The 14,779-nt window shown below is 38.3% G+C and overlaps 1 protein-coding gene across 3 annotated transcripts in view; it reads left to right on the forward strand.

Moving 5' to 3' along the window:
* Positions 1–14,779, forward strand: part of myripa (myosin VIIA and Rab interacting protein a) — a 39,633-nt gene that overhangs the window by 21,168 nt on the left and 3,686 nt on the right. For 2 of the 3 annotated variants that reach the window (XM_084732647.1, XM_084732648.1), the window contains exons 5-11: positions 5,083–5,163; positions 6,773–6,870; positions 8,396–8,476; positions 8,738–8,890; positions 9,625–9,760; positions 10,720–11,279; positions 12,255–14,333. In XM_084732647.1, coding sequence (XP_084588773.1) covers positions 5,083–5,163; positions 6,773–6,870; positions 8,396–8,476; positions 8,738–8,890; positions 9,625–9,760; positions 10,720–11,279; positions 12,255–14,333 — 3,188 coding nt within the window. The remainder of the gene's footprint in view (positions 1–5,082; positions 5,164–6,772; positions 6,871–8,395; positions 8,477–8,737; positions 8,891–9,624; positions 9,761–10,719; positions 11,280–12,254; positions 14,334–14,779) is intronic. The other variant, XM_084732649.1, reaches the window with a different exon arrangement.

Raw genomic sequence — 14,779 nt, forward strand, 5'->3', positions numbered from 1 at the left:
GACACACTTTGGGAGAATATGACATCTGAACGGGTTTTGAAATCCTGTGTATGACTTGTTCATATTTTTTCTACAAGCCTAATCTTGTACTGAAGGCTGTAAACGGATTACTGTAGAGAGAATCTGCTCTCCTCAGCCATGATAGTATGTTTTTATAACAAGAATACGTGTCTCTTTAAACACACCATGTGACTGATTTGTTGTTTGAGTATATTTCTGAGCATCTGTGTGGTTTTTGCTGTTTCATATCTCACAGCAGTGTAGAACATGAAGAGAGTGAAACAGGATTAAGCTCTTGCTTGGCTTTCATCTCACATAACTTCAGCAGATTACTCTTGCTGCTGCCAGACTCCATTTTTTAAAAATCTTTGTTTGCTTCCTCCATCTAATCATACAGTAGAGAATCTGGGAGTCAGGACTGTTGTATTTGGGTTTTATTACACAGTATAGAAGCATTTGTTTGTTTAAACGTCACCAATCATTACAAAAACACATTTTGTTTTAACTTGAACGGGCAGTTGCCCTAATTTGCCATAAAGAATGTTTTCTTGTTTTACACAATTTGAGGCTACAGAACCTGTCAAAAATCAATATATAATTTATATATTAACAATGGATCAAATGACTGTGTAATGTAAAAGGTGTCGCATGTAGTGATGAACCCACAGAAAACTGGCACCCGACCCTGCACTTCTCCCTCAGAATTATTGAGTTTTTTTAGAGTTTTTCAGCTCATTGTTTTGCTTTTACAGTCCGTAACTTAATTCTGTCTTGGTTCTTGCTTGGTTCATTCTCACTGCTATGACAGACTTGTTTTTGACCTCTGCAGGCATCTGCTTTCAGTGATAAAGCGAGAAGATGCTTAACAGTTTTGAAGCAGAAGTAGTAAATGAAGAACAGTTATTTTTCTGTTGTTGACATTATCTTCTATCAAGAAATGAAATGCATGGCACAAACGACCACCAAATGAATACTGATGAAAAAAGTGTGTCAACACCCATGTAGCTTACTGGTATATTGGTAATTAGTAACTGCACTGTAATACATTTTTAAAGTAACCCTCCCAAGCCTGTCCATGTCCAATGTATTTTGGGCAGAAGAGAAAGAAAAAGAAAGAAGCAAAATATGGCAAAAATCAAGAATGAATAAATGAATAAATAAATAAACAAATAATTAATTAATTAATATACAAAATGTGTGTTAATGAATGTGCGCACCATGAGGCTGGTACTGCCTGAGGTCTGTAAGAAGGAAATTTTTCCTCGCTATTGTTTCCAAGTGCTTGCTCATGGTGGATCTCTATAAATTATATTATAAAGAGTATGGTCTAGACGTGCTCTATTTTATAAGTACCCTGAATTAACGTCTGTCATAATTTGGCACTATATAAATAAATAGATTTGACTTGAATGGTTAGATACAGAGATAATAATCCAGAATAACAGTTGATGCAGATATTTCTGCCACTGCTGAATTGCACAGCAATACTGTTTGACTAAATTTATTTCCCTTTAATCCCTTCATCTTTTTTGTAATATGTCAGTTATAAAGTAATTTACTTACTTAAATTTAAACCTGTTTATATTTCAACATAGACAGTGAGAATATATATCTAATATAGAATATATAGTATATGGCTTTGGTATGTTAATTAATGAAAAACACAGCAAATTTCTAGATCTTTTTAGTCATCATTTAATGTTTTGTGCCGTTATGTTACTGACATGTTATTATCTCATATTTTGATGTCACAAAACACAGTCTAGACTTAGGAGAAACCTTCTCCTCTGTATCCAGACGTGTTTCTTAAAGCCGTCCAACACAGCTTAATATGAAGCATGTAGCACAAATACAGGCAGAGTTACAGGAGCTTTGCTGGAGCCAGCCATGCTGAAAATGCATTCGTAGTACTATACAGTGCTTTAAATAAGACTGTACACCCGGCAGCATACGCTCCAGCGTGTTCTCATAGTCGGGGACAGAGTGGAGCAGTGCATCTCCGGGCCATTGGTTCAGAGTCTCTGATCTGATTGAACAGACAAGGGATTTCAGAGAATTATGAGTGTTTTGTGGAGCGGAGGTCGCTGGCTGCAGATGATGCAGAGCTGTGACCCCCCTGGGAGGATGACTGATGTGGGCTGGCCACCATCAGGCCACCGCTCACTGTCTCATTCTGGTTTACATGGCTCTGTTTTCATTCTCTGCTCACACGCATGCACATTATCATACATTTTAATTTGTTTATGACTGACCTGCATTGGAAATTCAGCAGTGTTTATTCAGCTGCCAAATCCGATCTGCATAGTCTGACTCATGGAAAGCCCTGCTAATGCTTACTTTGCATAAGAACAATGTGAGCTGCATGAATAGCATCAGAATTAATAGAGGTGGCATTTAGGAAATAATACTTGTGTGTATAGGCATCATCTTGTGTGAGATTTGTTTAGCAGACACTGCCACAGCCCAGTGACACATCTTTCTCTAAAGAGTAAAGCAAAGTAATAACTGAGGAGCAGAAGAAGGAGAACACATACAGATAAGACTTGGCGATATACGGATATTAAATCAATGTTACAGATATTGTCCTCGATTTTGGATATCGTTATATCATGTTATGGTATAAGTGTTGTCTTTCCTTGATTTTAAAGGATGCATCACAGTAAAGTAATGTAATTTTCTGAACTTACCAAACTGTTCTAGCGGTTCTATTATTTGCCTTTACCCACTTAGTCTTTATATCCACATTACTCATGATTATTTATCAAAAACCTCATTGTGTTAATGTTTTGTGAAAGCACCAACAATCATCCCTACAATATTGTCGCAATATCTACATTGAGGTATTTGGTCAAAAATATTGTGATATTTGAGTTTGTCCATATCACCAAGTTCTGCATACAGACATACAAGGCATTAGTTGAAGCTTGAATGCTAGTCATACAAAACTATATTGTTAGGTATTTATTTAAGTCTCAACTCATTCTTTTACAATTATCTCTTTCTTTCTTTTTATTTTACTTGCACAAAATAAACATCAATAGCACAGGGAGACAGAAAACCAGTTACAGTTAAAGCCATACTTGCAGCTTTGTGACACACTTAGTCACCGCTGTGCTTTGAGCTAAAAGCTGATGTCAGCATGCAAACATGCCCACAGTGACAATGCTAGTATACTGATGATTAGTAGATTTAATGTTTGCATTGCTCACCATCTAAGTTTTGCAAATTAGCATCAAACAGAAACGTATAGGCTAGCTGAGGGTGAGAATGTCATTATTTTGCAGGTATTTGGTCATAAACTAAAGTGTGAAGTGTTACAGGAATGAGTCCTTAAACCTGGAAATAAGTTAGCATATTTGTGCCTTGGGTTCCTTTGTTTTGAAGTCACTGCATTTAAAAAAAAAATTGTTAGATGCCTCAAAAAAGGTCTGATATAAACACAAGCTTCAGAGATTTTTGTTTTGTTCTACGCCACCTGTGAATTTAGTTTTTACCTGTCTTAAAAAAGGTGGTTGCTAACACATGGCTAAATGAAACCACAGTGGTTGTCGTAGACATTAAACGTGATCGTGTACAATTCTAGTCACTTAGTGAGTATGACATAGAGTCACGCTGCTGTGGTGTGATTCCTTTATAGCCTACAGTTAGCGTTTTACTTCTGGTGATTGCATTTAGACTTCATCATAAAAGTGGTGTTCATGTCTGAAGATTCTCTTGCTGAGCAAAAAGTTTAAGCTTCATAAACTGTTGTCTCCCACAGAGCCTTTTTTTCTGCACTAATCCAATATTTAAATATTCACATTGGCTTTTTATGGAGGGAACCTGAGTGATGCTAACTTTCTGGTTGGCCTACAAAAATACATTATTTAATTAAAAGTTTGACCTGAGTTTGACAGTACTAGATGAAAAGTCAGAAGAAAAAGCTATTGCAAATCATCCTGAGGGGGACGTGGATGTGTGAACCAAATTTCAGGGCAATTCACCCAACAGCTGTTCTAGTACTCTAAACCACAAATGTGAACGTCATGGTGGTGCCATCAAGTTAATGTTGAGGTCATTCACACGTTACACCTGTAGACAAACTGAGTTTAGGTTTTACCATTAAAATTATACTCTAGCAGAGCATATAAGTGCAGTAGATGTTGCGGCACATTGTGTGTTACAAAGATTTACGATTTGACAAATGGGCTGACATCACGTTTTTTGACATCACACACTCTGCTTCTCTGATTCCCAGTTTTTAAATTTTTTAGTTTTATGTTCGAGTTTGCCACTGTCAGCTCACCTTCCTCTGAGTCTCATGGTGCACTTGGGCTTACACTGACCTTTAGCTGCTGCAGCAGAGGCAACTGTGTTGGTCATGAGTCTTTTTCATGTCCATGTGCTGCGGCCAAATGTGTCCTGATTCATTAAATGTTACAGCACAGCTGTCTGCACACACACACAAATACCAGGGGTCACAGAAACACAACCCATGCTCCAGCCCCTGAACTACATAGAGGATCCTCTTTTCATCAGGACAGGATACATCCCACCAGTGAACTCAGCCTATAGGGGTGAGACAGAGGATAGAGCACTGTCTGCACTTTAAAAATAATCTACAGTTCCTATCACTTGGTTTAAGTCGTCTCTTTGCCTTAAAATGATTGGAAGTGACCCTGTGAGCTCTACTGTACCTCTGAACCAGGCCCCTGCTGCCCACAGATCAGGTCGCCCGGTAATACCACACGCGAGGTCGCTCTAATGCACTTATATAACCACAAATGGCTGCATTGTTGCATGAATATTTACACGACGTGAAAAGAGCTCAGGGCTCATAGTTAGCAGGGCAAACTGTCTACAGTATGACGAAGCTCTGTGCTGCTCAGTCATCAGCTCAACTCAAGTTCTGTATTTAAAGGCAGAGATCCTTTAAATTAGGTCTCACAACTTCTGTTCACAGCACAAATATGTCATCAGCTATTCCCTTCTGTTCTATTTCTAAATAATTATAATTTGTTGTATAGCTTTGACTTTTTTTACATTGATTTTTAACTAATTTCGTGTGAATCTGTCTTTTCATGTCAATATCTGTGTGTGCAGAGGGCAGCGCCTACGAAGAGAGCATCTGCAATGAGGGTAGCGTCTGTGGGAGCGACTCAGCCTTCTACAGACAAACTGAAGGTGCAAACATGTTTTGTAATAATTTCACTGATCCGTTTTATACTCAACACCTATTTTTCTGCATGTAGTTGTAGTTTTTGTGTCATGCATGTTGTCTGTTCTTCAAGTAACACAAACACAAAACAAAAAAAAGGTCAGTTGGCTGTGGTGATGGTTGTGTCACTGATTTTTGAGCTGCATTCTGATTGCCATCAACAATATAATCCTTGAATCTAAATTTTGATCATTTTAGACTTGCCTTTTTGCAATAGCTGCCTCACACATTGGCCTTTGCTGGTCTGCAGTAGTTTGTCAGATTTGCATGTATTGCACCAGAAGTCACCCAGTTATGTTTCAAAAACAAAACAAAACATAACTTCTCAATGTCCAGAAAAATATGCAAACATTTAATTACAAAGTCATTTTCAAGTCATCTGCCTGACTCGTTTGGTTAGCCATGTTTGGTTAGTAGTTCTAATTAATCCAATAATATGCATCATGTAATGACAATATCAAGTGATGTCTTAAAGCAAAAGTTTATAGGATTTGGGAAATATTAGCTCTTTAGATCAAGATCAATATAACCCAATCTGTACGGTAAACATGAAGCTTGGTGATGGTTAGCTTAGCCTAAAATAAAGACTGGAAACAAGAAGCCTTTTCCATTTCAGTTTTTGTTTTAAACTAAATAAAACATGTTAATTAGTTAACTTTAGAGGTGCTAGTAGATATGTTTAGGCCTACAGTACGTTTGGACAGAGCCAAGCTAGCTAATTCAATTTATTTGCGGTCTTTGTGCTAAGTTAACCAGCTACTGGCTACATCTTCAAATTGAATGAGCAGATAAGAAAATCTGTGATCTGAAAAAATAAATGTATGTTGAACTGGTTTGCCAAAACTTGATTTAGAAACAAGCACCCTGTACAAGACTGAGCCTCAAGATTGAGGTAAAAGGTGCAGTAAGACCCCTTTTTCATGTCAGTTTCTATTAATTCATTCAATCTACCAAAAACCGTCCGTGAACCTGTCACCTTTAGGGCCTTGGGGAAGTTGCCCTATTTACCCAGCTGGTAATTCAGCCTCATAACAGCAGGGGCTTAATTCCATCTCCACAAGAAAGTTACTGCAACTGACCCCCTGAGGCCACAGTATCCAGTTCAATGATATTTTGGGGTCACTGTAATCCTCTCATGATTCCATAAACTCATATTTGTTCCCAGCTGCCATCAATCTGATGCTTTACGTCAAATGAAACAGTAGAGAAATACAGTAAATGGTCTGGCGATCTTGATTCATGTTGTATTTTAGTCTGTTCTGCTGCCTCTGTCCTGCTCTGCCCTCACTTCTCCTCACTCTCCTAGTTCACTGCACTAACAGGATAAGTGACTGCAAACATGAATGAAAAGCTGCAGCAGTCTGATGGTCATGTCTCTGTCTGTAGTGCCTCCATAACACGAAGGAGGCAGAGTGCAAACAGATTAGTAACACATGGCTTGAAAGGCAGGATTAAACCGAGAAGGATGCAGTTGGACATAATTGCAACAAGCGAATCATGTTTTTGTTTTGATTTCAGTGCTGTTTGAAGGATCATTCAGTTAATAACAAAACAAGTGTGTTTCTTTGTATTCAGAGCACAGCATGGCAGAGACACTCACTGTGGCCTTGCGGGTGGCAGAGGAGGCCATAGACGAGGCCATTTCCAAGGCTGAGTTCGACACCGCCAGTCAGGTTATTTATGTTGTTCACGTCTTATAAATAGTCTGTCGTTCTTTGACTGGATTGCTTATCTGCAACACACTGTCTTGCACTTCGTGTCTTAAAAACTGCTTCTGAATATGTTGGCATTTTTTGACATTTAATTCACAACAGTGCACTGTAATAATTATCCTTTTCCTTAAATGGTAATTCAAGAAAAAATATTTTTAGACAGAACTATACTGTCGGCGCTGCAGCATGTTATTGTCACTGTTTATTAGTGTGTAATCAATGTGATAAGTCATCAAGTTCCTCCTTAATCTGACTTGTCTGCTTGTCTCTGAGTCAGACTGTAGAAAACCATCAGGATTATGCTACAATCCAAACAGAAGTTTAATACTACAGTATATGACAATGTCATTGTTAGGTCAGCAAAAAATGTTGTTTTTAAAAAATACTTTTCATAACAAACTGGAGGTCATTTCTGGAGCTAAAATGACAACAAAGAGTTCATTTAAATTTAAAAACTATTAACTGTTAACTATTGATATGAAAAATATAACCCGCATCTGAGGCTTTCATCAATTCCCTAAAATATCTTGCATAGTGTGTTGAAGTATTAAGTATAATATCTGCACAGAGGAGCATCTGTATGAATCTGAAAAATAAAGTTAAGTCAAGTTTAGCTGTAGGTAGCTGTAGGTCAACCAAGAGCAGCAATGCATCATAAAATAGATTTTAAAAAAAACAAAAAAAGACTCAAAATGACTAGAAAGAGCTGCAAACCAACTGCAAATGTACACTAAATGACTACAAAGACACACTAAACAATGACGAAGACTTGAACAACTAAAAGAGAAGCTAAATTTTGTAAAGAGACATTAAACCATGACAAGAAGGAACTAAAATACTAAATACTAGATATAATACTAGATACTAAAGGATTACAAGACACTTAACAACTACAAATGCTTAATGGCTACAAAGAGACACTAAATGATTAAAGAGACACTAACTGAGACACTAGAAGAGATGTTAAATGACTATAAAGACACACTGTTACTATCATGACACGCTAAACAGCTACAAAAAATCTTGAAACTACAAAGAGACTCTAAATGACTCTGAAGATGCTAAAAGGCTACAAGGACATGCAAAACAACTGAACACTGAATGACTGCACAGACTACAAAATAACTCTGAACAATACAGCAAAGAGATGCTGAATTACTAAATTATACTAAATAAGTGTAATGTCTTATATTTATAACACAGAACGATCTATAAGTTCAACCCCAATGTATATGTCTGATTCTGCAGCAACTTTCTAAAATACTGTCTAAAAGATTTTCTTTTCACTTATGTGTTAAAGCATCCCAAAGCTTCTGAACAGAGCGCAGCACATATGTATATTTAGGGCATATGTTTAGAGGAGTAATCGGTTTATATTGTGCATTTGTGTGTGTGTGTGTGTGTGTGTGTGTGTGTGTGTGTGTGTGTGTGTGTGTGTTTGGCACTGAATAGCTTTCTTCATTTATGTATGTTTGTGTGTTAACAGGAGAAACAGGATGAGGCACGCTATCTGCGTGAACACAGAGGAGAACTCATTGAGGAACTGGCGAAAACTATTGTGCAAAAGGTATGAAAAAATAATTTTGCTGTCTGAGCTGCAAACACTCACTTTGTGCAGTGACAGATGTTTTATAGTGTGTAATCAGGCTGATTTACTGTGTGTGGACAGCTGTTTTCCTAAAGACAGATGTGTTCAAATGTATACATCTTGCACATATTAAAACAAAACCATATACTGAAATTGTGAAACAGGAAAACAAGTTGATGTTTGTGTTCACTGTGGGATCGGATCTGTTTGCAGTACTAATCATATCTCCGTCTGTCTTAGATTATTAGTAGGAGGAAGACTTTGGCTGAGATGAGGGCAGAATATGATCAAGATTGGCCACTTGAACACAACACTGACCTTCATCATCATCATCATCATCAGTCTGCCTGTGATCAAGCCTCCAGCTCCCTTAAACACCAGCCAGGCCTCTGGGTAAAAAAAACAAACATCAGTCATAATCACTCAAGTTTTACAATAGTATAAATATACAGGGGCCGTACAAAAGTGGTGGACCATAAGTAAGTACATTTACTCAAATACCATATAAATATTTATTATTATTTATTTATGATTAAACTAGTTGTTTGCAACATTTTTGACTTGAGAACTCCTAGAGAAATGCCAGTGTCCATGAGTTCACACGTCTCAGATATGTTAACAGTTTCCACTAGTGAAACATTTCCCTTCAAAACTAAACCATAGTGGCTGAAGGCGTTCTTGCTGTGGGTCTTAGACCGGACCCTAACAATTATCAGAGGACCTTAAAGATTTAGTGGGCACATGTCTTAAAAACACGTCAGACAGATATATGTATATAAGAATACATACTTTATATACATTTTGGTCACTCTATATACCTTTTACTTAAGTAGAATTTTAAATGAAGGACCTGTACCTGCAATGGAATACTTTTACTTTGTTTTTTTTTAACTTTTACATAAGTGAGGGATCTGATTATCTTTCATCACTGAGAGGAAAGGATGATATGTCGTCTTCTCATCTGTGCGGTGACATATGCTGACCTCTGCTGGTTAAACTGCTCTGTTGTCTTCATCTCATTGCTCACATCCACGATGATTGAAGATCAAACTAGAACAGTTGTCTGTGACACAACAGAAAGTTTTCTACTTTTCAGTCATTTGTATTTGTTGTATGTCTCTTCTCAGAGGTCACACTCTGCCTTCTCACTGTTGGACAATGACCCTCCAGGACTGATACAAGACGCTCCACAGGCGTTAAAGAAGGAAGGAGGTGGGTCGGCCATGTCAACCTGGAAGAGCGTCGACCGGCTGGACAATGCTGGTAAGATCTTTTAGATTGTAGCTTCGATTTTTTCGGTTTTGTTGTGCCAGGAATGTTTCTTGCCTTTGAACATTCAAAATATTTAATTTACTTTCAGCAGCAAATTCTATTTTTGTTTAAAAATGTACTTAAAGAGATAGTTTGGATTATTTGAAATGGGGTTGTATGAGGTACTTATTGTCAGTGCATTACCTACAGTAGATGGATGGGAACGTGCCACTAGTATGGAGAAGCGCAGAAGCTAAGTTGTGGACAGGGTCGGCAGTGAAACGTATTCTAGCATCTTAAAAAAAGGTCCAGCTAAAAAAAATCAATATCAGTTTAATTTTACACTACATTTAGAATATTTTCACTGCTTTACTTTATTGTTAGACAGCTTTTACCAATGATAAAGCAATGTTTTATGAGCTAATTATTGCTCTTGCTCGCTTAACCGTACTCCATTGGAAAACAAAAACACAATAGACAAAAACACAAACAAATTAACAGATTGAGGCAGCGATGGAACAGGAGCCCCTGCATTGTGCGAGGCTGATTTTAAATGTTATTTTCAATGGAATCTGTTTGCTTTGTGTGGCAATATAAAGCAGTGGAAATATTCTAAACATAGTGTATACTTCTAGTTTTTTTTTTTTTTTTTTAAAGCGGCCTGCTGCTTCTCAAAATTGGGGGTGTGGCGACCACCATCTACTATCTAACTATGCCTTTAAGGCTCATATAATATTAGTGATTTCTAATTGATATTATCAGTTATATTATTTGCATTTATTTTAGTTATATTAATTGAATTGATATATGTATAATAATCAATGTCCGCTAATACCTGCCTCCACTGTCTGTTTTTGTTTGTTTATGTTGCTACTGGTGTGATTGTACTTCGTGTGGTATTCTTGTCTGGCATATGTTCTCTGCTTGTCTGCATGATATCTGTGTGTGTGTGTGCGTGCGTGCATGTGGAGGTGTGTCCTCAGTGCTGAAGAGCCCAGATGGGAACTGGATTGCCCTGCAGAGCGCCCAGCTGTCGCGTCCCAGCCTGCTGACCAAGAGAAAGAGTCTGGTCTACAGTGCCTTGGAGAGGGAGTCTGGAGTTGTGTCCGCCTACGAAAGAATGGGCTCTGACAACGAAACCAAACCTGAGCCTGACAGCTCCTGGGGCGCCGTCCTCCAGGAGATCCACAGGAAGATGACAGACTCAAACTTCAATCTGCAAGACACTCATGACAGGACGCCATCCCCGCTGACGGGCCGCCGAGGCAGCAGGGACGGTCTGTTGTCAGACTCTGAGGGGAACTGGAAGCCTAATAAACCTCTGCTGGCTATTTTTAAGAAGAAGGTGCCTGCGGAGATCAGGCGACCTTCATCATCCCGCAGGACCAGCATCATCGATGTGAACTTTAATGTGGAGGGAGCAGAAGAGGAAGAGGAGCAAGAGGTGACTGCAGAGCAGGAGGTGAAAAAAGTCAAGAGGTCACAGAAGAAAAGGAAGAGCAAAAAAGAGTGTTCTTCTTCTCCTGTGCTGGTAAGAAATAAATTACAAACTGCAAACTGATGGAGATGTGAAGATCTCTTCGCAGAAAATAATTCAATTAAATAAATAATAGAGGCAAGTTGACTTTATATCACCAACTGCTAATTCTGTTAAAGTTCAGGAATGTAAAGTTTGGATTAGCCTACAATTTATTTCAGTGTACAAAATAACAGAAGCAGAACTGTTAAATTAGGAATATAGAATAGCACTTACAGGAAAGTATCTCAAAATATAACTAATTTAAAGGTGAAACAACAGATTAATCAATCCGTTATTATCAGTTGATTGATAATAAATAGATCAGCAACAATTCTGGTGAATGATCATTGCAGTTACATAATCAAACAAATATTATCTGGTTTGAGGTTTCCAGATGTAAAAAAAAAAAAAACTGCTGCTTTTTTGTGTTTTTAGTAATTTTGAATATTTGATTTTTTTAAGATTAATGGTTTGACAAGAGATTTGAAAATATCACAAAACTTGTAATAGACATTTTTTTCTTGTTTTTGTATACATTTTGCAGGCCACAGGACAAATTGATCCAAAAGTTATCAATGATATATAAAAAGTAATAAATAAAAAAGTTAAAAAATATATAAAACATATATGGAAAATATTAAATAACATAAATAAACAAAATAACATCAAATAAAAAAAACGAAATAATAAATGCAATACACAAAAATAATGATAATGATAATAACTTTAATTATAGTTTTAATATTTGTTAGTTACTAGTTATATATTGTTATATTAGGGACCATTTAGTTAAACTGAAATTTTTGTTTCTAACAGAATTCAGGTTTTATTTTGCTCTATTTGTGTATACTTTTATTTCTGTATGAAGAACTATATAAATATTTGTTGGGCTCTAATCTACAGTAGTGATGAACATTCAGGGAAATCACACTTACCTCATGACAGAAATAATCATTATTATTTTATTATTATTTCTTACATTCACAGGATGACAGTAAAAACGACAACCACTCCCAGCATGTCTCTGATGCTGTTACGCCAGACACGTTGACCTCTGGAGGCACCACCCCTGAACCTTTTGACCATGAGAGTGACATCACCAGGCATGGGGCCAATCCAGTGGATGAGGAGCTCACGTTAAAACTCCAACAACTCACGGACAGAGTTTCTGACTCCCGCGCTGGAGAGGAAGAAGTCGCCGATGGAGTGAGAGATGCTGGAAGTGACGAAGAGAGGGAGGAAGAGAGAGAGGGAAGTGAGGACAAAGACGAAGATGATGAGCGGCTGTGGAGGATGGAGGTTGACTTGGATGAAGGAAGAACAGAGGATGAGGAGGGAGTAGATGATGAAGAGATGAGATACAGATTATACAGACTGGTCGCTCAGTCCAGACTCACATACTTCTCGTCCACTGATGACGAGTTGGACAAAGTTGGCCAGAGCGAAGGAGAATGGGAGGGAGACAAGGATGAAGACGTGGAAGAGGAGGAGGAAACTAAAAAGCATAAGGAGGAAAAAACAGACGGACTTATTAATAATCTCCGTCAGCTGGAAAAAGAAGTGAGGGCGAGTCAGTTCTCCTCCACGGAGGATGAGCTGGACAGGGTAGGCGTCATGGAGGAGGAGAAGACAGGAGAGGGGGAGGAGGAGCTGGCTGTGAAAGTGTGCAGATTAGCTAACGAAGTCAACGCCACCCAGTTTTCCTCCACGGAGGACGAGTTGGACAGAGCAGGCCGAGGTGAAGAGGAGGAGGGGGCGATAGATGAAGAGACGCTGTGGAAACTGCAGGCAGAAAAAGCTATCCTGGCCGCTCAGCTGCGTGATTTGTCCAGTTTAGTCGGCGCTTCTCAGTTTTCTTCCACTGAAGACGAGCTGGACAGAGTTGGAGAAGACGAGGGAGTAAATGAAGAAGGAATTGTGTGGGAGGAGGAGGTGGGAGAGATTCGGGAGAGGAGGGAATCGTTGGGAGATTTGGATGTGAAAATGTTTGATTTAAGGGATGAAATTGAGGACAGAAAGGACAGCAGTGACAAAAAAGTACATACAGAAGATGTCCAACAAGACAAAACACAAATAGAGGAAATGGAAGATTGCATGGAGGAAATTGAGGATGAAAAGATGGTAAAGAGACCTGTATGTGAAGAAGAAGTAGAAGTTTTGACAGAGCCAGAGGAAAGACGAGAGATGGAGTTGGAAACAGAGAGGACACGGGAGATAATAGCCTTACAAGAGACAAAAGTCCAGCAAGAGAATGAGCCGGAGGCGATGTGGCTGGACAAAAAGGAAGGAGAAGAAAGACGGGAAGAGATGAGAGACAGGAAAGAGAGTCAGGAGAAACGAGAGACAGCAGCAGCAGCAGCAGCAGACAGCGATGAGGAGGATGCAGAATTTGACAGAATAATCAGCAGCATGCTGATGATGACTTTGGAGGACATGCAGGGAGGGACGTTAAAGAATGAAGCTGCAGATAACGGCAGAATAACCAGAGAACCAGAAATAAGAGAGACAGATGACACTATGAAAATGGAGAAAGAAAGTGTATTTGAAGACAATGATATTGATGCACTAAGCACAAATTCATCAGAGGAGACGGAAAGTGCAAAAGAGTTTAAAAGTGGAGGTGACAACGTGATGCCAGAGTCAGCTGTGAAAGAAGGAACAGACAACTTAAATGTGCAAATGGAGGCAGATATTTCCAGAAAACAAGAGAGTGGAGAGGCTGCAGGCAGAAATGACAATGAGCTGCAGGGAAAAGACAAAGATGCACAAGAAAAAAGACTTTTGGCTAAAGAAGAACCTCCAGTTATGACAATTGAGGAGAAAAATGAGGTCATCCAAACATGTGAACAAAGAGAGGTGGATGATTATGAACAAGAGGAAAGAAGTGAAGTTACAACTGAGTGTCACGTGATCGAGACACGGGGAGCTGCTGCAAATGGAGGCTGTGAAAGTAAAGAAACAGATGAAAGACTTGAGGACACTAAGGAAGAAAATACAGATGACAACGAGCAGAGCAGCACATCTTCGCTTCTGGAGGGTTTACTGTCACCAGAGGAGATTCAAATGGTAAGCATTGTAAAAAACTGAACTTTTTATTACACACGTGACATTTTTGTAGGTGGCCAACAGAACCTGCAAGCATAACATTAAAGTGAGTCTATATAACTTTTGAAAACGAAATAACACATTCTTCCTCTTATAAAAAGAAAGTAAATAATTATAGGAACGCTGGAGGATATACGCCACTACAGGTAACAGTCCTGAATTCAAAACCTTACTGAAGTTAAAGTACATAGACCTAATTATTATCAGCAAAATTTAGTTTTACTATCAAAGGTATTACTTGTGCAATACAATGGTTCCTGTCAGTGTTTTAGTGTTATATATGATGATTTCGGACTAATATTACAGCTGCATTAATGTGTATGTTGCATTTTACTGCTGATGATGTTTAAAGTTGAGCTTATTTTAACTTAATATACTGTTGGGTAGTTTAATCAACAGCAATGCAG

Source organism: Lutjanus erythropterus, chromosome 12 (assembly GCF_056507025.1).
Source record: "Lutjanus erythropterus isolate fLutEry1 chromosome 12, fLutEry1.hap2, whole genome shotgun sequence".
In the NCBI taxonomy this organism is placed as follows: domain Eukaryota; kingdom Metazoa; phylum Chordata; class Actinopteri; order Lutjaniformes; family Lutjanidae; genus Lutjanus; species Lutjanus erythropterus.